The 24,566-nt window shown below is 37.8% G+C and overlaps 1 protein-coding gene across 2 annotated transcripts in view; it reads left to right on the top strand.

Moving 5' to 3' along the window:
- DPYD (dihydropyrimidine dehydrogenase) overlaps positions 1-24,566 on the top strand; it is an 814,043-nt gene that overhangs the window by 181,577 nt on the left and 607,900 nt on the right. For both annotated transcript variants that reach the window (XM_079926015.1, XM_079926014.1), the window contains exon 4: positions 10,749-10,836. In XM_079926015.1, the coding sequence (XP_079782141.1) occupies positions 10,749-10,836 (88 nt within the window). The remainder of the gene's footprint in view (positions 1-10,748; positions 10,837-24,566) is intronic.

The following is a 24,566-nucleotide window of genomic DNA, read 5'->3' as shown; positions in this document are numbered from 1 at the left end:
GAACTTAGAACATGGTGGCTTTTTAATAAATGTATTCCTACATTCCTGCTGCACTTAGATAGCTGAGATTTGGATAAATTTAAATACTATTATTGGCAAATACTGTCTTATAATTTTAAGGCCAAGTATTTTATTCAGCTGTTGTTTTAACTTAATTAATGACTCCCTCCAGCACTTGTGCTGTCACTCACTCACTCTTTTTTTTGTTTTTTTGGCCAGACCTGACCCTTTGTTCTGTTAGCTTTGTGAACCACCAGCTACTCAGAAGTATACTTCATTGTGGTCTTCCTATTAAAACCTTCAACTAGCCCCCTGTAAAACTTAAAGAGGATATGGGAGCATCGTGGGTTGGCTTTGGCCTTGTCAATTCAAATGACCAAAATGAAAATTACACAAGATAATGTGATTTTAGTTGCCAAACAACATCTAAGTCTTTTTTTTATTTTTTATACTACATGTTTTATTTACACATTGCAAAAAATTCAAATAATATAACATTGTAAAAAGTAAAATCTATCCTAAATCTTAGTCTCCATGCACTTAAGTAGGTTTACATATTTACACAAATGTTCTTTTTTTCATGATCAATATATCCCACATATCTAGGAGTTGTATTTTATTTATAAACTGTTTGACTTTGTTTCTCTTTTACATGTTTATTAGAAATCAAAGATCTGTCAATATTACTATTATTATTATATTTTTTCTGAAATTGCCTGAAAAAGTCATAAAATATAAAGCTTTTTCAGTTTTGACATTTGCTGAAAATTTTGCTTTTAGAGCATCTATGACTAATATAAATTACCTTTTTGGGTAGCCCTTCCTAAAGGGGCTTCATTGGCGTTAAGATAAACATACAACAGGTGTTCCAAAGTTTGAAAATATAATTTGCACAGCATATGGACATGCTACGAAAAATAATTTCTTCTTTCTAAGAAGCCTGGAAGGATTCTCAGTATAAATCAAAGAGTTTATGACACTACTGGGGAAATAGTCCAGGTGAAACAAGATTATTGAGTAGTAGGAAAGCTATAATAAAAACTGTCAGTACTGTCACCTAGTTCTCCCTAAGGTCTGTAAAGGATCAAAAGTGTATTGAGCATCATGTAACAGATGTCTAGAATGTGAGGGGAACCACAGTTGTGCTGAGCAGCAATATACTGGTTTGAAAAATAATTACATATGGCTTGTTGTAGTTAAAAATGGTAGGCTAGACTATAAAATGTATTGTGAATCTTGGGTTTTTGAAAACGACTACATGCTAACTAAACGTGTAACTGATCTTTATTACGGATGTATGTCGTCACATGTATATAAATGTATTCAAATTAAAATGGTATGCAAAATATAGGTATTTTCTTATTTGCAAACAGTTACCTAAGGAAATATTTTATTTGCGCATAGATAGCATATTTTGTCAGGACAAAGTGCTACCCTACCCTGGAGGGTAAGAAATACTTTGTCACCATCTCACCAGGTGGCAGCAGTTGAAAAGGGGAAGGGAGAAATATGCCTTATACAGGCATTGAAAATACAGAAGTACTAGGAGATAATGTGTGGAGCAGGAATGAAGGAAAGCCTCTTTCATCGCATGGATTCTCATATTTGCTAATTGCTTTTGTTAGTTACTTACTCAACTATACATCCATAATAAAGATCAGTTTACATTTTTAGTTAGGATATATCCATTTTTCAAAAGCACAAACTTCACAGTATACTGAGTTGCCCAACCTATCATCTTTAATTTAACTGATTTTTGGGAGAAGAATATGTTTGCCTCATACTATTAGCATGAAGAAACAACCAGAAACCTCATGAGGAAAGGATTCTGTATAAATGACTTTGGGTCACTAATGAGATTGACATGTATTTTAGCAGTTTGATTCCTGAAGAAGTGCACTGACAGGAATTTTCCATAAACATTTGTGAGTAATACTGAGAACCAAAGATGGGTTATGTAGTCTCTGCCCTGGATGAACCCATAATCTTTTTTTTTTTAATGAATTACATTAGGCAACAGAATTTCTTTTCCTCTCATTCCTTTTATTCGTTCATTCCTCCTATATTATTGGGCAGGTAAAATGTACATGGTGTAGTAGCTGCTGTGTGGAATACGGAGAAACCACATATGCATCCATAACTTGCTGTCAGTATCAAGCTCTAGTAGACTCATTGGTCCATAGTAAAATCCTACTTGTTCTTCAGTCTCCAGCATAAGTATCTTTGTTTGAGAAGGCTTCTCTGATTTTCCTGAAGTAGAAATACTTTTTCCTTCTTCTGAAATCCCATAAGGAGAAAATGAAGATTTAAAGCATATATTTATGTTTGTCAGATATCTACTACGTTTAATGTATATAAATAACTGTAAAACATTATACTGTGACTCTTCACTGACCCCTTTCACATTAAAGGAGAGAAAGCAATGCATAACTTTTCAGAGCATTTTGAGAGTTATAGAGAATGCCTGTTAAGTAACTAAAGAAGTACATACTATTTGGTGTAAGTGTATAATATTTAAACATTCTCACAACAAACCTCTGAAGTACAAATTATTACCTCCATTTGCATATGAGAAAACTGATCCCCAGAGAGGTTAGGTCATTTGCCTGAAGTCTTAACACCAGTACAGTGAAGTCAAGAATTAAATATGGGCAATCAAGATCCAGAGCTTGTTCTCTTAACCTCTATGCTATGCTTTCTGAGGTAATACATTTAAAGGTTTTGGACAAGCAAGCACATTTGAGCACTTAGTAATTAATATTAGTGTACACATAAGTCTGGGTGTGTGCACACACACGCTCTATATATCATACCTATACGCTATGTATAATCTGGCTTGTTTATGCTGCCTATATTTAGTATAACCAAGTCTCACAAGTAACCCTATCCAGCTACATGGCTTATCACCCTCTCATTACTGCAAGAGAGAGGAATCTCTTTATCTTCTTGATAAATCTTCTTTATCTTCTTGGCCATCTTCTTCAATCCCTTTAAATACTCTCAATCCCCACCATCTTTAAGGTGGATAAAAAATGGTTTCCTGGGCTTCCCTGGTGGCGCAGTGGTTGAGAGTCCGCCTGCCGATGCAGGGGACACGGGTTCGTGCCCCGGTCCGGGAGGATCCCACGTGCCGTGGAGTGGCTGGGCCTGTGAGCCATGGCCGCTGAGCCTGTGCGTCCAGAGCCTGTGCTCCGCAACGGGAGAGGCCACAACAGTGAGAGGCCCGTGTACCGCAAAAAAAAAAAAAAAAAAAAAAAGGTTTCCTAAGAGTGTTGCCAAGCGGACCATCCCTCCAGGACATAAAGCAGGACTTTTATCTATTAGTATCTCCGGTTTTCTTGATCAAAGTATACCTCTGTTGTAGCTGCAAATGACAGGGATAAAATTATATCATAGGTTTTAGGGCCTAGATATCTACTTGGCAGAAAAAAACATTTAATAAATACTTTGATTTGTTCTGTATTCATTGACCTTAAGTGTTTCTGTGTTACTGACATGTTTTTAAAACTTGTGAATGTGTAATACTTACTTTTTTTTTTTTTTTTTTTGGCTGCGCCACGTGGCATGTGTGATTTTAGTTCGCTGACTGGGGATTGAACCCATGCCCCCTGCTTTGGGATCACAGAGTCTTAACCCCTCGACCACCAGGGAAGTTCCCAATTACTTGTAATAGTTACAATATAATAACATTTTTTATTCCATTTCAACAATTCAATTTGTAAGTCATGATCTTGTACTCTTCAAATAAATTTATAGTAGAGAGAAATTGGAAATGGGGGCACTCTTCCTTCACTGCTGTAACCTACATTTGGCAAATAAACCTATTTTCTTTAGATTTTGGTATCGGTATTTAAATCTTGGCTTATTATTTAAAACTGCTATTTCTAGTATCTTAAAGTCCCAGTAGATTCTGAAAGCCTTAAGGACTGACCCCACTTCCTTTAATCATACTTGGTTCTCTTTTCATACCTAATTATTTCTGTCTTATGCATATATGCATGATGTGTGTTTATTTTCTTTCAACGACTTCTTGCAGTTTGTAATATATACAGATTCCATCACATTCTTCTTGTTCCACCTCTGTACAACAAAAACTTAAAGTCCCATTGGCTCTCATAAGAAAGAGAAAAATCTAAGTTTAAGAGCAGCATTCTTCAGATACTCATGATGATACTCTCTTTGTGTAGTAAAATAGGACGATATGTTTGTTTAAAATTTTAGGAGGTAATATGTACTAAAGTCTTATGGAAGTGTTTTATTTGCTTGCAGGACAAGATGTATGCAAATTTATGGCTTCTTAGGCTGTTGAGGTTTCTGTAGCACACACAGTTTTTTCAAAAATAAGACTATGCTCAAAAAGTATCTTTCCAATAGAAGTGGCTACAGCTAAAGCTGTTTAAAGCTGTAATTGAATTAGCCTTCGAAACTGTGTAATATCATAAAACTCTAATGTTTTCATCTTGACTTGAGAAGCCTCTTGAGGAGATGATTAAGACTACCTTCCACTTTTTTTTTTTTTTTCTTAAAATAAAATTGGACTCTAGGAGAGAGGATACTATAGCCTTTTTCTAGCTGTGACTTCTCAACTGCTTTTTTCTCAGTCTTCAAATTACTCTGGGAAGGAGGCACTAGTGTTGTCAAGAGATGAGGTCAGTAAAACATCACCTTTTAAAATTTTGAGTTGTCTTCATACCTGAATGGGCTAGATGGGTGTAAGATGGTAAATATGTTCCAGTAGTTCCTTCAGCTGCCTTGGCCACTGGTTTCATTATGCTTCTGGGAGATTTACAGAGGCTCAATATTCTCATCTATGAAGTGGAGATAAAAGTGATCTTATTAATTTTTAAGAATCAGTTATATATGAAGATCAAAAACGAGTATTATTTTTAACTTTAAGTTCCTTCATTTAACTCAAAATATGCAAAAAGTGTAAAATGCACATTTTTAGCTATTAGTATTTGAGACAAAACAATTTTTTGACACAGACTATAGACATATTGTAGAAAAGTTTTTAACTATGTTATATTCCTAGATTCATGATCATCCAACAAAATGTTTTGAGCATTGATTGTGTGAATTGTGTACTGTTCTAAATTTTGCTTCTTTTTTTTTTTTCTTTTTTTTTTCGGTACGCGGGCCTCTCACTGTTGTGGCGTCTCCCGTTGTGGAGCACAGGCTCCGGAAACACAGGCTCAGCGGCCATGGCTCACGGGCCCAGCCGCTCTGCTGCATGTGGGATCCTCCCGGACCGGGGCACAAACCCGCGTCCCCTGCATCGGCAGACGGACTCTAAAACACTGCGCCACCAGGGAAGCCCTAAATTTTCCTTCTTTTGAACTATCTTGGAGCACCCACATGTGAATGGAAATTTCTAGTGGATAAATATCTTTACTTAAAGATTGTTTTGTTGTTAACCTATAAAATCAAATAAATATTAAAAGCCTTAAAACATGAACATCGTTGGTGGGGTTAAAAGGCAGAATGGTGCACAGGATAAAAAAAATCAGTTAGGGCTTTCCTGGTGGCACAGTGGTTGAGAGTCCGCCTGCCGATGCAGGGGACGTGGGTTCGTGCCCTGGTCTGGGAAGATACCACATGCCGCGGAGCGGATGGGCCCGTGAGTCATGGCCGCTGAGCCTGCGCGTCTGGAGCCTGTGCTCCGCGACGGGAGAGGCCACAGCAGTGGGAGGCCGGCATATCGCAAAAAAAAAAAAATTCAGTTATTGTAAATGATGTTGCCATAGCTTTCCAGCCCAGTGGAATGTAGAAACTGGGCCAAGATGCATATTAGGAATATTCAAAGTTAGTTCCAAATACCCTTGAGCTAGTAAGAACCTGTGGTGTAATCAGAGAAGCAGAGTCAGAAAGTATATAGGAAAGGCTGTTAATGGAATACTGAGAGAAGCAGAGAGAATTATTGGAAGCTGAGAATGGCTCTTGTATATTTAATGCATCAGAACATTGGATTAGTCTCATCATACTTTAAAGATGCCAACCAGCTTTCTTGGGTCCTTTTATTATGACTGAATCTGGGTGCAAGTGATGTAAGCTGTGGAACTCAGATATATGTATGACACTTCTAACCTCCATTTCTTGACTCACACACCTTCCATTCAATCTGATACTCCATTCTGCCCAGTTTCAGTAGAAATGTTGCCAAGTTGGGGAAGGATATTAGACTATATATTTGCTTACACTGGTTATAATAGAGTGGAGAAGTTAGATCCTGTACCCACTGCTACACCTGAAGTAGTTAGACCTTTCCAAATAAAGGTACTGAATATCAAAGATCTGAGGAAATACAACATGAATATTAAGAAAATATTTAAATTTTTTAATGTAAATACTGACTTGCCCAGTTTGATTATATAAGCTAACATAGATAATACATAACCTGATGAAACAGTGCTGACTTGATTGAACCAAAGTCTAGCAAAAAACCCAAAGACAATGCAATGTGAGTTTTCAAGTCTTTCAAACAGATTTGTGTGATTTTTTTAAACTGAGAAAGAAATTAATTATTATTTAAACTCATGGATTAGAAAATTCTTCAACAAGCATATGTTACTATTCCAACTGCTATGTATGCTTAACAATAAAAGAAGCAGGCATCTGTTCTCAGATGTGTGAAGAATGAAATGCTTTAGTTCATTGCTCACTATAATGTTTTTTGGTGTCATACTGTGGAGTAAAATAGGCCAGCCTCTGGGCTTCCCTGGTGGTGCGGTGGTTGAAAGTCCACTTGCCGATGCGGGGGACATGGGTTCGTGCCCCAGTCCGGGAAGATCCCACATGCCACGGAGCGGCTGGGCCCGTGAGCCATGGCCGCTGAGCCTGCGTGTCCGGAGCCTGTGCTCCGCAACGGGAGAGGCCACAGCAGTGAGAGGCCCGTGTATCGCAAAAAAAAAAAAAAAGAACAAACTGTCCAGCCTCACTGATATTTGGGGAGAGGAATCATAGCTCTCTTTCCCTAGAGAAAGTTCCTGGATAAATATATCTTTAATAGTTTTTGTCCTTTACGTAGCAGTACTAAAGTTTTCGTACATTTTTTATGGTGATGTTGAATCATGAAGGATTAACATCATTAAAGATTGTATATTTTGCTTTTAATGAAATCTGTAGTTATCCTCTCTATTAAATATAAAAATGAAAAAAGTTCATCATTGGTAAAAAATTAAGACTTTTTATTGCTTTAAAAATAATTTAACATACTCAGTATAAATGTAATTATTTGGGGATTAAAATATTACATAAATGTTTATCTGTATTAACTTTTGCCTCTTACAATGCATTTAAAAATAAACTTCACTATAAAAGAGTTACTTTGAAACATAAAAGGGGAATTAAATGACTAAGGATAAAAACAAGTGTAATTTAAATGTTACTTCTAATGAAAAATTTATGTAGGACTGTGGTTTACAATAATTGTTGACATATTCCCCTAAGTACTGTGTCTGTGATTTTTCATGGTATCAATCATTTAAAGCAATTTAGGTAATACATTCTGACATGCATTTCTGTTATTTTATTTACACCATTTGCCTACATCATTGTAATGCAGTACCTTTCTGATTTGGTACAGTAAATGCACTCTGTAATATCTATTATGGCATGGTCAAAGGATAATTTATTGTCAAATAGAAAAATAGGTCAACACTAATGTCACTTGATGATCAATCCCCCCCAAGTTTAATAAAACATCTCCCCAGTATGCATTCCACTGCAGTGGTTGATATTTTATTAGGACTACCTGGCTATAGCAGTAGTGTAATTACTGAGCTGTCAGAGTGATAAGTGGGATTAATGGCAGCCTGATGCACTTTAGTCTGCAGAGCGCTTAGAGAATTGCAAGATGGTATTATTATCAGAGTCTGCCCATTCTGGCATATTCATGGCACCAAAGAAAAAAAGAATGCTACAATTCAGGTTTCCATTGCCCTGCCTCATTAACATTTGACATTTCCAACAGCTGTTATTTGTGAACTAGCTCAATAATAAAAGGAGAATTATTTGGTAAAGAGGCTTAATAACCACAACTAAAACTCCTTGTGTTGTCAGTGCTGTTAAGTGAATCTGTTTATGTTGAATATAAGATTTCTCTGGAAGAACAGAAAAATACACTTTGAATTAATTTGGCTCATTCATACCTGCTGACATTATAACTTTATTTTTTAATTGCCTTATTATTCAAGTTGCGTGTTAAAAAAAAGAAAAGCCGAAAGCTTGTGACTTCATTAGGGATAACCAGAATCCTCTATCTATTTATCTATATCTTTATCTATCATAACAAGTATTTCTGTTGCTTTATTCTTATGGAGTGGCAGATATTTAAAAAATTGTCAAAATGACTTTTTTACAAATCAGAAGACATTTAAGATTGCATATTATTTTATAGCTATTTTTATTTTAGCTATTTTATTTTACCACATAATAGGAAATCCTTTCAAACCACTGTTAATGTACAACATATTTATCCATGTGAAGATAACACATATAAGTATCACGTCGTTTCAACATCAAGGACCAAATAAACCATGCTTTGTTTTCTTTTTGGATTGTTGTCCTACTGATCATACTTCCAAGAAATTCTTTTTAAACTCGGTGACAGTGTTTTAGGGAAAAAAAAACCCATAAGTATAAGAAGATAGGAATTCAACTAAATTATAAATGTGAATCTAACAATGGCATTTAGTGAAATGATAGGGGAGAGGTTTAATGACTGCATTTCAGAGAGGACAATTGATTATGAAAAGCCTTCGGTACTCATTGTGTAAAATTTAATTTAGAGAGAAGGCTAAGGGCACAAACCAGAGAGAAGAGATCAGATTTAAAAACAAGATATTAATTAGGTACTGAGAAATTGGTTCAGACAATGAAGAGGACTCTCTGACTTATAAAAGAATGACAAGGAGACCGGTATTGTTTTCTTAAAGGAAATGAACCAACGTCTTTACACTTGGAAGTGGATAGAAAATGAGCCAGCTAGTGACCTTTGTCACTGAGCAACGTGGGACTCATTCTCAGTGAACTTCTCAGAGAATTCTCGTCTTCTGACAGATGTGACAATGGTGTATGTTAAATTTCAGATCACCAGCTTAATTTTTCACTACTCCCACTTTCACTTTATGCCATACCAGATTCCATTAGTTCACCTACCCTCTCATGTTTTTTCTCTCCAGGCCTTGGCACGTACTGTTTTTATCCTTTGTCATTTTCTTGAGTGACCCTGCACTCCAAATCCCACCTTCATTTGCTTCCCTAATGCCCACTCATTCTTCAATCATCCCTTTAAGTGTTATTGTTCCCAATAAGCTTTGCCTCACTCTCTCCCTCCAGGACTACTGTTCCTCTTATATGCTCCCTTAGCATGCTGTTTTTACCCAAATTCACATTGACCACACTGACTACTACAAGTGCCTTTTATATGTCTGAACTTCCTCCAAACTGCAAGTTCCATGAGAGCAGGACCATGGTGGTCTTGTTCATCACTTTTATAACCTCATATCCCAGGTTCTGCCATGTAACAAGGGCTCATTAAATATTTATCAAATGAATACACAAATACGTATATGAATGTACAAATTAAAGACCATTCTAACCAGTGGTTTCAGTCCTAAGGTAGTAATTATAGAACTGTGATTCTCACTGTGTGGCTCCAACCATGTTTATCAGAATCACCTTAAAGGGGCTTTCCAAAATGCAGATTCCCAGACCAGTAACTCAGACTCAGGAGGGGCTTCTCTGTGGAAATTATGACATTTATCAAGCTTCCCAGGTGGTTCTTAGGAACACTGAAGTTTGAACATGTCTCTGGTCATTTCCGCAGAAAGCAGATTCTGATATGAGATTAGTATGTGGGAAGTCTATTAGAAGATCCACACCTGTAACAAGAGTGAAGGAATCAGGATTGGACAGACATAGCTACAATAAAGGCTGCAGTAGATCCCTGCAGACCTATTCCCCAAGTGGGGGCAAGGAGACTGCGCCTCTATCTCCCCTCACTGACCTGTGATTGGAAACTGGCAGCAGCTAGAAAGGGGGCATGACCTTGGTTCAGCCTGTTCTCTTCACGTGAGGGCACAGCAGCTGGAGGAATAAATACTTCAGTCTGAAAGGGGGTAGATCTGGTCTATGCATTGAGGCATCTACTGCAAAGCCCAATTGCCATGTGAATAATACGTAGGTTAAAAGACATCAGAAAATTGGAGGAGGGAGGGAGGGAGGGAGGGATGATGGCAGGGGAAGAAGAAGGCTGGGAGGAGAGGTGGGTGGAAAAGTGGGAGGGATGAATGGAGGAAGAAAGGAATTTACACGTGGTAAAAAGAGAGACTTTACCTTTGTGTTTGTATAATTGTGGTGTAAAAGGCATACAAAACTTTTATCATAAAAGACTCCATTCTCTAAGCATTATCAGTGTTGTGAGGGATCCAAGTAAGACTGATTTAGTAAATGGATGGATGAATGATGTATCTTAAATAAGTTTGATCTTCTTAAACTCTAGGAGGAGCACCAAGAGAAAGGGCAGTTATTAGCCTCAGTGGTGCCATTTCATACACCTTAGGAGGTGTGCAAAAAGTGAAACACAAGTACTCTATGTTTATTGCTTAAAAAATTTTTGTATCTAAAAATAGTACAATTTTATTTGTTCTTAATAGACACTAACTCTGAATGGGTATAGGGTAGAGAATATATAGAATATTATCTCACTTACTTTATAGTTTCTTTAATTCAGTTATTTTATTCCCTAGATGCCTGAAATGTGCAGATGCCCCCTGTCAGAAGAGCTGTCCAACCAATCTAGATATTAAATCGTTCATCACAAGTATCTCAAACAAGGTAAATTTGGATTCAGTTCTGCAAATGAAAATTAATAACAGCCTTTGATCTTGTTCTCTATCTATTATGACCATGATTAAAGCATAAAGCTTGTCTTAGTAAATTGGGTTAAAGTATTAAAAATATGATTTCTATAGGCCTGTGAAAATGTGGCACATTTTATTAATTAGTCTCTCCCAGTTTGTGATATGATTATTGTGAAATGCGTATTCACTGTTTATTGTCTTAAAAATTAGTTCGTGTTGAAATTAGTCATTTTTTAATACAAAGCATTCACTGAATAGATTTACTCTAGCTTAGGCGTGCTAAATGCTTATAGATAGGAATGTCATTGATTATCTGAACACATTCAAATTTGTGAAGTACTTTTGTGTTTTTGTTTTTTGCGGTACGTGGGCCTCTCACTGTTGTGGCCTCTCCCATTGCGGAGCACAGGCTCTGGACGCGCAGGCTCAGCGGCCATGGCTCACGGGCCTAACCGCTCCGCGGCATGTGGGATCTTCCTGGACCAGGGCACGAACCCGTGTCCCCTGCATCGGCAGGCGGACTCTCAACACTGCGCCCCCAGGGAAGTCCGTATCTTTGTTTTAAAATGTGCTTTGGTATTAACTCTGGCACACTGAAACAAATCAAGGGAATTCGTTTAAGATTTGGAATAATTCATAGAGACTGATAGAGTTGTAACCAAAAGCCCCCAACAATTAAAAAATAGAAAACAGACTTTTATGGGCATGAGTAGAAAAAAAAGGAATTTTGATCTTTCAGTTTTTTTTTTTTTTAAGTCAATGTAAGGCTAAACCTAATTTTTATTCACTAAGAGAATGGTTTATTGATTGAATAATTAATTAATAGTATCTTTTGTTTGTGAAAGGAGCATTACAATCTCTTAGCCAAGTATCTTATCTTTTAACTGAGCAAAAGCTGAAGTAATCTTCTCATAAGGATGTAGCGAATCCTTCCTTTCACAGGGTTTAAAACTTATGTTCTAAAATGCTGCAAAAATCCAGTAAAGTGCCCCTTCAACTACCAGGTGCCTTTTAATATATAAAGATCATTTCTTAATATGTCAATGATTTAAAAAATATTGTAGGAGAAAAATTATAAATTTATATAGCTTTAGAATTTCAAAAGATTTAGAGGTTATTACTTAGGTATAGGACATGGTATTAATCTACATGGTCAGTTTTTTTAGGATTTGAAGTCCAGGTTGAATTTTTAGATTGAACGCTTGTGAACCCAGGGAAAATTACTTATTTCTTTACCTTCATTTATGAAAGAAAGATAGCATCTGTCTTACAGGATTATGGTATAAACTAAATAATATTTGTATGTGAAAAAAACCTCTAATATGGTAATTATTCAACAAATATTTTGTTGATGTAGAATTATTAACTTCCCTATTCATTCAATATGGTAAATATTATACAAGTGATTACTTTTTCTGTAGCCGGTGTTATTCATTGAACACCTACTATGTACCAAACACAGTGACAGGTACTGGGTAAGAAAGGGTCCCTGCTATGACCTTGCCTTTTGGAAATTCATAATCTGTAAGCAAAGCCAGATACGTTAAAAAACAAAGCAACACAAAAACCTAGCCATAATTCAATATGGTTAGTGCTGCAATCCATGCAGTTCAGGAAGAGTATTCAGCATATGAAAAAGCAGGAATATGGGTGTATACACGGCATATTTGGAGAAATATAATAAATTCAGTGTAGCTAAGATGAAGCCTAGATTACATGAACAAGAGTGATGAGAAAGAGACCAGACAATTAGGTTGGGATTAGGTCGTGAAAATATTTTAATTCTATGCTCAATATTTGAGACTTAATTCTGTAGATAGTAGGAAATCATCAATGATTTATGTTTGTTTTGTAAATAAGATGAAATCTGAAAAGGGATACTAACTTTGTAGTATCCCAAACATTTATCATCACAGGATCTCTGTCTTGTATGTGAGAATGAATAATTTATGTGAAATGTGTGCATGAAATCTCATTTATTTAATAACCTCATGAGAAAAGGAGTAAAACAAAATGTCCAAAATTTGAAGTAGAAAGTGTTTTGGCTAAAATTATATCTAAGGTAGTAGTACTCTTGGCTTCATGCATGAGGAGATACTAGAATTATGATGCATGCTAGCTAAATTTTCCTTATATATTCTATAATTCAATAGTGATTTTGTGATTCTAATTAGTGTATAGCACATTCATTTAAGGTCTACAAAAGTTTATTAAAAAAAGACAAAATGGGAATAATGATATTCTTTGAAAAGTCTATAAAGTGTCTAAACAAGATTAAAATCATTTCTATTTTAGGAAAAAATGTTGTTTCATTAATTCTTTACTACCTGATGAAACATTGCACATTGCACATTGTATTTATTTAAACAGATTTCCGTATGAAGAGAAGATATTTGGAGGTATTTAATTGAAAATGTAATCTTTTGCAGACTTTTAAGGAACTCTGTTGTAAGTAGTATTTTGTTGAAGAATCATTGCACCAATCATGAAAGGTCAGAGATTCTTGTACTTTAAAGCCTGCAGCTTTTTAGCTATTTACCAGCTGTGTACAATGTAGGCTGTCCCACATTGCTCTGCCAGTGGACTTCAGATCAGGAGGGGGGTTCTTTCCAGGTTGAGAGGGTAATTGAATCACCCAACTCAATGAACCTTGTGCCTTTTTGAAAAAAGGATGTCACTTGTGTTGTATTGTGTTCGGTTTCTGTGATTCAGTGGAGTTTAGGCCAATACTTCCATTCTTTACTTTCTTACAAACTGGATTACAGCTCTAGTTTCCAAAGGTACACTCAATTCTGTCGTACCTCCTCAGTCAGTTTTTCTGCCTGTTCGTGCAGGCTGTTGTTTACAATTGTATCTCTCAATCGGAAGTACACGTTTCAGATTAATCAAACTGTGAATACTAGGCTATATTTTTTGATAGTTTTCTTATTTTTTTCTTTTTTTTTTTTTTTTTTTGGTGGTACGCGGGCCTCTCACTGTTGTGGCCTCTCCCGTTGCAGAGCACAGGCTCTGGACGCACAGGCTCAGCGGCCATGGCTCACGGGCCTAGCCGCTCTGCGGCATGTGGGGTCTTCCCGGACCGGGGCACAAACCCGTGTCCCCTGCATGAGCAGGGGGACTGTCCACCACTGCGCCACCAGGGAAGCCCAATAGTTTTCTTTTGAAAAAACAGTATGCATAAGGTCAGTCTATAAATTTATTGAAAAATTGCTAAAAAATGTTTCTTGTTTCATGATGCTTTATTTCAAATAATAGTTATTTTCTCTTTCAAAATTTTATATTAAGTTGTAAAGCTTTGGTTTTTCCACAGATTTGCATATTTTACAGAATCTGTGTACTTAGATTTTGTGACTTTTATATCTAGATAGATAAATTTAATAATATACATTAGAAAAACAACTGACTAAATGACTGAATGTAAAATAAAAGACTCTTCTTTATCATAGATTCCTATTGAAAGTAACAAGAAGTCAGAGGAGCAACACAATTTAACCAGCAGAATTTATTGATAAATATTCTTGATAACAATATTTTTATTTAAATATGTTGTCTTGATATATGTGTGTGTGTGTGCATATGCACACACATGCACAAAGGTTACAAAGCAGAAGTGCAATCAATAGATTTAGTCCATCCTCCTTTTGGGTTTGCTTTTCAACTTCAATGGCTAAGTGGTTTATACCCTTATCAAATAAAATGTGGATCATTTTCAGAATAATTTTTTAAAATCGTAACTCTAATTACATTACACCCTTGTTCAAAAAGCTTCAGTGGCTCTCCATTGCCTAGAAACTAATGTCCCAATACATAACCTATTATGTAAACCAATTGGGCTTTCTCCACTATTATGAAAGAGAAGTAAGCAGATGAAAAAAAAGTATTAGGAAGTCCATAATTTATTACTGAGTAATTTAAAAGATATGAATATTTTGGATAAATAAAACAAAATGTAGTGATGAGATTTCAGGTTTTCTTTGGTACACAAGGCTAGTTCCCTCACTTTTATTGCCAGATGATAGTGTGAGCACCTCTATCCATCACAAGAAAACTGAAAGAAATTTACCTACCTGCCATAAGATGATGTTCAAGGGAACACAGCTTTTAAAAAGTCTATGTGATGCACCAAGAGGACTGACAAGCCATTATCCTTCAGAGCTAAGTCTGCCATTTGGTTTAAATAAGTAGTTCTGAACTTGTCTGTCAGTTTCCCTTACAGTTGAGATGCCAATTTTTGAGTAATGTGAAAGATGTATTTTTTTTCTAGGACTGATTGTATTCTAAATTTTAAAACAAGCTAAATATTCTGTATCTGTGCCATTTGGGGACCTAATCTGAGTGGGTCTTGTGGCATAGACTAAGGTACTGTAATTCTAATTAGCCCTCCCTATCTCATAATGTAGTAATTCTATCCTTTTAAAACTTGATCAGTAGTATTGTTAATGCTTGATTAGCCAATACTGGATTAGCTTTATTCAAATTTTTGCCTATTTTCTTCAGGTTTTTTTTCCACGTTGAGATTTCCATGGGAAATCAATTCACTTTTGCTTAGAATAAATACTTTAAATCTTTATTCAGTAAGGGTATGGTGTTGACCAACTCTTTTTGTTTCTGAAACTTTATACATTTATTAACTCTTGAAAAATAGTTTGACTATGTATAAAATTGTGGGTTGGCAGTTATTATTTTTTTTCACCTCTCAGACAATATCATTTTAGTCTTTGGTCATGCATTGGTGCTATTGGAAAGTCACCAGCAGCCTAGTTATTGCTCATTTGAGAGTCATAATATCTTTGGAGGGGAGTTGATTTAAAGATCTTTTTATCTTTAGTGTTCAGCAGTTTTACAGTGACTTATCTAAGTCTGGATTTCATTTTATTTATTTTGCATGGTTTTCCTTGTGATTCTTGAATCTGTGGATTGATGTCTTTCATCATTTGGGGGAATTTCTCATTGTCTTTCTCCTCTCTTTATGGAGCTCTCATTAGATATATGTTAAACATTCTTACTTTAGTCTCAATGACTCAATTTATTTTTTAAACTTTCATCTCTGTGTTCTGGGGGTTACATCTTAGATCATTTTCTTCAATTCTACTTTCAGGTTTACTAATACTTTCTTAACCAATTGCAAACATGTTGTTAAAATGGTCCACTGAGTTTTGAGTTACAATTTTATCTTTCATTTCTAGGAGTCCTTTTTTTTACATTAAAAAAAATCTCGTAGCTTTTTATTTATTTTTCAAGCCTGTATTTAATTTTTTAAAACAGATAAAATTACTTAACTTTGTACTCTGAGAATCCCACTATCTAAAGTATTTGTGAGCCTGATTATATTGTCTGTGATGTCTACTGGCTCCACTCGTAGTGTTTTGTTTCCCTGTGTGTTTAATATCTTTTTTTATTTTTATTTTTTTATTATTATTTTTTAATTCTGGTTGCTCATTTTCTTTGAGGCTTTATCTGTGGAAGTTCTTTGAGGACAGCAATGAAGATGTTTCTTTAGAAGGAATTTATATTTGCTATGTTCTCAAAGGACCTGAAAACGAAAGCCTTTTTCACCTGGTTTGATGAATGCCTTTAAGATGGTTCCACTTATTTCTCTGCTCACTGCCTTTTCATTTTTCAGTCCCTGGACATGAAAGCTCATGGGTGCGTTCACAGTGACTTTTTATTTTTATTTATTTTTTTTATTTATTTTATTTTTTTTAACATCTTTATTGGGGTATAATTGCTTTACAATGGTGTGTTAGTTTCTGCTTTATAACAAAGTGAATCAGTTATACATATACATATGTTCCCATATCTCTTCCCTCTTGCGTCTCCCTCCCTCCCACCCTCCCTATCCCACCCCTCCAGGCTGTCACAAAGCACCGAGCCAGTATCCCTGTGCCAAGCGGCTGCTTCCCACTAGCTATCTACCTTACTACGTTTGTTAGTGTGTATATGTCCATGACTCTCTCTCGCCCCGTCACAGCTCACCCCTCCCCCTCCCCCTAACCTCAAGTCCGTTCTCTAGGAGGTCTGCGTCTTTATTCCTGCCTTACCCCTAGGTTCTTCATGACATTTTTTTTTTTTCTTAAATTCCATATATATGTGTTAGCATATGGTATTTGTCTTTTTCTTTCTGACTTACTTCACTGTGTATGACAGACTCTAGGTCTATCCACCTCATTACAAATAGCTCAATTTCGTTTCTTTTTATGGCTGAGTAATATTCCATTGTATATATGTGCCACATCTTCTTTATCCATTCATCCGATGATGGGCACTTAGGTTGTTTCCATCTCCGGGCTATTGTAAATAGAGCTGCAATGAACATTTTGGTACATGACTCTTTTTGAATTTCAGTTTTCTCAGGGTATATGCCCAGTAGTGGGATTGCTGGATCATATGGTAGTTCTATTTGTAGTTTTTTAAGGAACCTCCATACTGTTCTCCATAGTGGCTGAACCAATTCACATTCCGACCAGCAGTGCAAGAGGGTTCCCTTTTCTCCACACCCTCTCCAGCATTTATTGTTTGTAGATTTTTTGATGATGGCCATTCTGACTGGTGTGAGATGATATCTCATTGTAGTTTTGATTTGCATTTCTCTAATGATTAATGATGTTGAGCATTCTTTCATGTGTTTGTTGGCAATCTGTATATCTTCTTTGGAGAAATGTCTATTTAGGTCTTCTGCCCATTTTTGGATTGGGTTGTTTTTTTGTTATTGAGCTGCATGAGCTGCTTGTAAATTTTGGAGATTAATCCTTTGTCAGTTGCTTCATTTGCAAATATTTTCTCCCATTCTGAGGGTTGTCTTTTGGTCTTGTTTATGCTTTCCTTTGCTGTGCAAAAGCTTTGAAGTTTCATTAGGTCCCATTTGTTTATTTTTGTTTTTATTTCCATTACTCTAGGAGGTGGGTCAGAAAGAATCTTGCTGTGATTTATGTCATAGAGTGTTCTGCCTATGTTTTCCTCTAAGAGTTTGATAGTTTCTGGCCTTATATTTAGGTCTTTAATCCATTTTGAGCTTATTTTTGTGTATGGTGTTAGGGAGTGATCTAATCTCATACTTTTACATGTACCTGTCCAGTTTTCCCAGCACCACTTATTGAAGAGGCTGTCCTTTCTCCACTGTACATTCCTGCCACCTTTATCAAAGATAAGGTGTCCATATGTGCATGGGTTTATCTCTGGGCTTTCTGTCCTGTTCCATTGATCTATCTTTCTGTTTTTGTGCCAGTACCATACCGTCTTGATAACTGTAGCTTTGTAGTATAGTCTGAAGTCAGGGAGCCTGATTCCTCCAGTTCCTTTTTTTGTTCTCAAGATTGCTTTGGCTATTCGGGGTCTTTTGTGTTTCCATACAAATTGTGAAATTTTTTGTTCTAGTTCTGTGAAAAATGCCAGTGGTAGTTTGATAGGGATTGCATTGAATCTATAGATTGCTTTGGGTAGTAGAGTCATTTTCACAATGTTGATTCTTCCAATCCAAGAACATGGTATATGTCTCCATCTATTTGTATCATCTTTAATTTCTTTCATCAGTGTCTTATAATTTTCTGCATACAGGTCTTTTGTCTCCTTAGGTAGGTTTATTCCTAGATATTTTATTCTTTTTGTTGCAATGGTAAATGGGAGTGTTTTCTTGATTTCACTTTCAGATTTTTCATCATTAGTATATAGGAATGCCAGAGATTTCTGTGCATTAATTTTGTATCCTGCCACTTTACCAAATTCATTGATTAGCTCTAGTAGTTTTCTGGTAGCATCTTTAGGATTCTCTATGTATAGGATCATGTCATCTGCAAACAGTGACAGCTTTACTTCTTCTTTTCCGATTTGGATTCCTTTTATTTCCTTCTCTTCTCTGATTGCTGTGGCTAAAACTTCCAAAACTATGTTGAATAGGAGTGGTGAGAGTGGGCACCCTTGTCTTGTTCCTGATCTTAGTGGAAATGCTTTCAGTTTTTCACCATTGAGGATGATGTTTGCTGTGGGCTTGTCGTATATGGCCTTTATTATGTTGAGGAAAGTTCCCTCTATGCCTACTTTCTGCAGGGTTTTTATCATAAATGGGTGTTGAATTTTGTCAAAAGCTTTCTCTGCATCTATTGAGATGATCATATGGTTTTTCTCCTTCAGTTTGTTAATATGGTTTATCACATTGATAGATTTGCGTATATTGAAGAATCCTTGCATTCCTGGAATAAACCCCACTTGATCATGGTGTATGATCCTTTTAATGTGCTGTTGGATTCTGTTTGCTAGTATTTTGTTGAGGATTTTTGCATCTATGTTCATCAGTGATATTGGTCTGTAGTTTTCTTTCTTTGTGACCTCCTTGCCTGGTTTTGGTATCAAGGTGATGGTGGCCTCGTAGAAGGAGTTTGGGAGTGTTACTCCCTCTGCTATATTTTGGAAGAGTTTGAGGAGGATAGGTGTTAGCTCTTCTCTAAATGTTTGATAGATTCGCCTGTGAAGCCATCTGGTCTTGGGCTTTTCTTTGTTGGAAGATTTTTAATAACAGTTTCAATTTTAGTGCTTGTGATTGGTCTGTTCATATTTTCTATTTCTTCCTGATTCAGTCTTGGCAGGTTGTGCATTTCTAAGAATTTGTCCATTTCTTCCAGATTGTCCATTTTATTGGCATAGAGTTGCTTGTAGTAATCTCTCATGATCTCTTTTATTTCTGCAGTGTCAGTTGTTACCTCTGCTTTTTCATTTCTAATTCTATTGATTTGAGTCTTCTCCCTTTTTTTCTTGATGAGTCTGGCTAATGGTTTATCTATTTTGTTTATCTTCTCAAAGAACCAGCTTTTAGTTTTATTGATCTTTGCTATTGTTTCCTTCATTTCTTTTTCATTTATTTCTGATCTGATTTTTATGATTTCTTTCCTTCTGCTAGCTTTGGGGTTTTTTGTTCTTCTTTCTCTAATTGTTTGAGGTGCAAGGTTAGGTTGTTTATTCTAGATGTTTCCTGCTCTTAAGGTGGGCTTGTATTGCTATAAACTTCCCCCTTAGAACTGCTTTTGCTGCATCCCACAGGTTTTGGGTCGTTGTGTCTCCATTGTCATTTGTTTCTAGGTATTTTTTGATTTCCTCTTTGATTTCTTCAGTGATCACTTCATTATTAAGTAGTGTATTGTTTAGCCTCCCTGTGTTTGTATTTTTTACAGATCTTTTCCTGTAATTGATATCTAGTCTCATGGCGTTGTGGTCAGAAAAGATACTTGATACAATTTCAATTTTCTTAAATTTACCAAGGCTTGATTTGTGACCCAAGATATGATCTATCCTGGAGAATGTTCCATGAGCACTTGAGAAAAATGTGTATTCTGTTGTTTTTGGATGGAGTGTCCTATAAATATTAATTAAGTCCATCTTGTTTAATGTATCATTTAAAGCTTGTGTTTCCTTATTTATTTTCATTTTGGATGATCTGTCCATGGGTGAAAGTGGGGTGTTTAAGTCCCCTACTATGAATGTGTTACTGTCGATTTCCCCTTTTATGGCTGTTAGTATTTGCCTTATGTATTGAGGTGCTCCTATGTTGGGTGCATAAATATTTACAATTGTTATATCTTCTTCTTGGATCGATCCCTTGATCATTATGTAGTGTCCTTCTTTGTCTCTTTTAATAGTCCTTATTTTAAAGTCTATTTTGTCTGATATGAGAATTGCTACTCCAGCTTTCTTTTGGTTTCCATTTGCATGGAATATCTTTTTCCATCCCCTTAATTTCAGTCTGTATGTGTCTCTAGGTCTGAAGTGGGTCTCTTGTAGACAGCATATATAAGGGTCTTGTTTTTGTATCCATTCAGCTAATCTGTGTCTTTTGGTAGGAGCATTTAGTCCATTTACATTTAAGGTAATTATCGATATGTATGTTCCTATTCCCATTTTCTAAATTGTTTTGGGTTCATTATTATAGGTCTTTTCCTTCTCTTGTGTTTCTTGCCTACAGAAGATCCTTTAGCATTTGTTGTAAAGCTGGTTTGGTGGTGCTGAACTCTCTCAGCTTTTGCTTGTCTGTAAAGGTTTTAATTTCTCCATCAAATCTGAATGAGATCCTTGCTGGGTAGAGTAGTCTTGGCTGCAGGTTTTTCTCCTTCATCACTTTCAGTATGTCCTGCCACTCCCTTCTGGCTTGTAGGGTTTCTGCTGAGAGATCAGCTGTTAACCTTATGGGGATTCCCTTATGTGTTATTTGTTGTTTTTCCCTTGCTGCTTTTAATATGCTTTCTTTGTATTTAATTTTTGACAGTTTGATTAATATGTGTCTTGGCGTATTTCTCCTTGTATTTATCCTGTATGGGACTCTCTGTGCTTCCTGGACTTGATTAACTATTTCCTTTCCCATATTAGGGAAGTTTTCAACTATAATCTCTTCAAATATTTTCTCAGTCCCTTTCTTTTTCTCTTCTTCTTCTGGAACCCCTATAATTCGAATGTTGGTGCGTTTAATGTTGTCCCAGAGGTCTCTGAGACTGTCCTCAGTTCTTTTCATTCTTTTTTCTTTATTCTGCTCTGCAGTAGTTATTTCCACTATTTTATCTTCCAGGTCACTTATCCGTTCTTCTGCCTCAGTTATTCTGCTATTGATCCCATCTAGAGTATTTTTAATTTCATTTATTGTGTTGTTCATCGTTGCTTGTTTCATCTTTAGTTCTTCTAGGTCCTTGTTAACTGATTCTTGCATTTTGTCCATTTTATTGTCCATTCTATCTCCAAGATTTCGGATCAACCTTACTATCATTATTCTGAATTCTTTTTCAGGTAGACTGCCTATTTCCTCTTCATTTGTTAGGTCTGGTGCATTTTTATCTTGCTCCTTTATCTGCTGTGTGTTTTTCTGTTTTATCATTTTGCTTATCTTACTGTGTTTGGGGTCTCCTTTTTGCAGGCTGCAGGTTCGTAGTTCCTCCTGTTTTTGATGTCTGTCTCCAGTGGCTAAGGTTGGTTCAGTGGGTTGTGTAGGCTTCCTGGTGGAGGGGACTAGTGCCTGTGTTGTGGTGGATGAGGCTGGATCTTGTCTCTCTAGTGGGCAGGTTCACGTCTGGTGGTGTGTTTTGGGGTGTCTGTGGCCTTATTATGATTTTAGGCAGCCTCTCTGCTAATGGGTGGGGTTGTGTTCCTGTTTTGCTAGTTGTTTGGCACAGGTTGTCCAGCACTGTGGCTTGCTGGTCGTTGAGTGAAGCTGGGTGCTGGTGTTAAGATGGAGGTCTCTGGGAGATGTTCGCCGTTCGTTATTATGTGGAGCTGGAAGGTCTCTTGTGGACCAGTGTCCTGAAGTTGGCTCTCCTACCTCAGAGGCAGAGCCCTGACTCCTGGCTGGAGCACCAAGAGTCTTTCATCCACACAGCTCAGAATAAAAGGGAGAAAAAGTAGAGGGAATTACTAGAAGTATGAGGAAAGAAAGAAGGAAAGGAGGGAAGGAAGGAGGGAAGGAAGGAAGGAAGGAAGAAAGAAAGAAAGAAAGAAGCAAAGAAGGAAAGAAGGCAAGAAGGAACGAAAGGAGGGAGGGAGGGAGGGAGGAAGGAAGGAGGGAAAGAAGGAAAAACAGAAAGAAAGAAGATACAGTAAAAATAAAATAAAGTATAATAAAGTTATTGAATTAAAAAATTCTTGTTTAGGGAAAAAAAGGGACGGATAGAACCTTAGGACAAATGTTGGAAGCAAAGCTATACAGACAAAATCTTACACAGAAGCGTACACATACACCCTCACTAAAAGAGGTAAAGGGGGAAAAATCATAAATCTTGCTCTCAGAGACCACCTCCTCAATTTGGGATGATTCGTTGTCTAAAGTAGGGAAGGAAGGAAGGAAAGAAAGAAAGAAAGAAAGAAAGAAAGAAAGAAAGAAAGAAAGGAAGGACGAAGGTAAAGTATAATAACGTTCTTAAAATTAAAATTGATTAAGAAAAAAATTTTAAGAAAAAACCATGGACGGATAGAACCCTAGGACAAATGGTGGAAGCAAGACTATACAGACAAGATCTCACACAGAAGCATACACATACACATTCACAAAAAGTGGAATAGGGAAAAAAATCATAGATCTTGCTCCCAAAGTCCACCTCCTTAATTTGGGATGATTGGCTGTCTATTCATGTATTCCACAGATGCAGGGTACATCAAGTTGATTGTGGAGCTTTAATCCGCTGCTTCTGAGGCTGCTGGGAGAGATTTCCCTTTCTCTTCTTTGTTCTCACAGCTCACAGGGGCTCAGCTTTGGATTTGGCCCTGCCTCTGCGTGTAGGTCGCTGGAGGGCGTCTGTTTTTTGCTCAGACAGGACGGGGTTAAAGGAGCCGCTGATTCGGGGGTTCTGGCGTACTGAGGCTGGCGGGGAGGGAGGGGCACGGAATGCGGGGCGGGCCTGCTGCGGCAAAGTCAGGCGTGACCCTGCACCAGCCCGAGGCCCGCCGTGCGCTCTCCTGGGGAAGTCGTCCCCGGATCCCGGGAACCCGGCAATGGCGGGCTGTACAGGCTCCGCGGAAGAGGGGCGTGGAGAGCGACCCGCGCTCGCACACAGGCCCCTTGGTGGCGGCAGCAGCAGCCCCAACGTCTCCCGCTCGCCTCTGGGGTCCGCGCCTCCAGCCGCGGCTTGCGCCCGTCTCTGGAGTCCGCGCCCTCAGCCGCGGCTCGCGCCCGTCTCTGGGGTCCGCGCTTTCAGCCGCCGCTCGTGCCCGTCTCTGGGGTTCGCGCTTTCAGCCGCCGCTCGCGCCCGTCTCTGGGGTCCGCGCTTTCAGCCGCGGCTCGCGCCCGTCTCTGGGGTCCGCGCTTTCAGCCGCCGCTCGCGCCCGTCTCTGGGGTTCGCGCTTTTAGCCGCGGCTCGCGCCCGTCTCTGGAGTTCCTTTAAGCAGCGTTCTTAAACCCCTCTCCTCACGCACCAGGAAACAAAGAGGGAAGAAAAAGTCTCTTGCCTCTTCGGCAGGTGCAGACTTTTCCCCGGACTCCCTCCCGGCTAGCTGTGGTGCACTAACCCCTTCAGGCTATGTTCAAGCCGCCAACCCCAGTCCTCTCCCTGCGCTCCGGCCTCAGCTCGCAGCCCCGCCCGCCCCGGCTGGTGAGCAGACAAGCCTCTCGGGCTGGTGAGTGCCGGTCGGCACCGATCCTCTGTGCGGGAATCTCCCCGCTTTGCCCTCCGCACCCGTTGCTGTGCACTCCTCCGCGGCTTCGAAGCTCCCCCCTCCGCCTCCCGCAGTCTCCGCCCGCGAAGGGGCTTCCTAGTGTGTGGAAACTTTTCCTCCTTCACAGCTCCCTCCCACTGGTGCAGGTGCCGTCCCTATCCTTTTGTCTCTGTTTATTCTTTTTTTTCTTTTGCCCTACCCAGGTACGTGGGGAGTTTCTTGCCTTTTGGGAGGTCTGAGGTCTTCTGCCAGCCTTCAGTAGGTGTTCTGTAGGAGTTGTTCCACGTGTAGATGTATTTCTGGTGTATCTGTGGGGAGGAAGGTGATCTCCGCGTCTTACTCTTCCGCCATCTTCCTGCTCTCCCACCACAGTGACTTTTTAAAACATATTTTACCTATAATTTTAACTTTTTAAATTAGAAGAGTCATGGTAGCTAACTATTTCTCAATACATGTGGAAAAGTGCTATAAATAAGATCTAGTGGGTAGTCTAGAATGATTGAAACCCACATTTTTATTAGTAAATACTGGAATAGTAATTGAGAAGACACATGGAAGAAACTGTTGAAAAATAAGACAAAAAGATTT

Source organism: Stenella coeruleoalba, assembly GCF_951394435.1.
Source record: "Stenella coeruleoalba genome assembly, chromosome: 1".
NCBI classification, from domain to species: Eukaryota; Metazoa; Chordata; class Mammalia; order Artiodactyla; family Delphinidae; genus Stenella; species Stenella coeruleoalba.
Note: the sequence above shows the minus strand (reverse complement) of the source record. Positions and strands in the feature narration are given on the sequence as shown.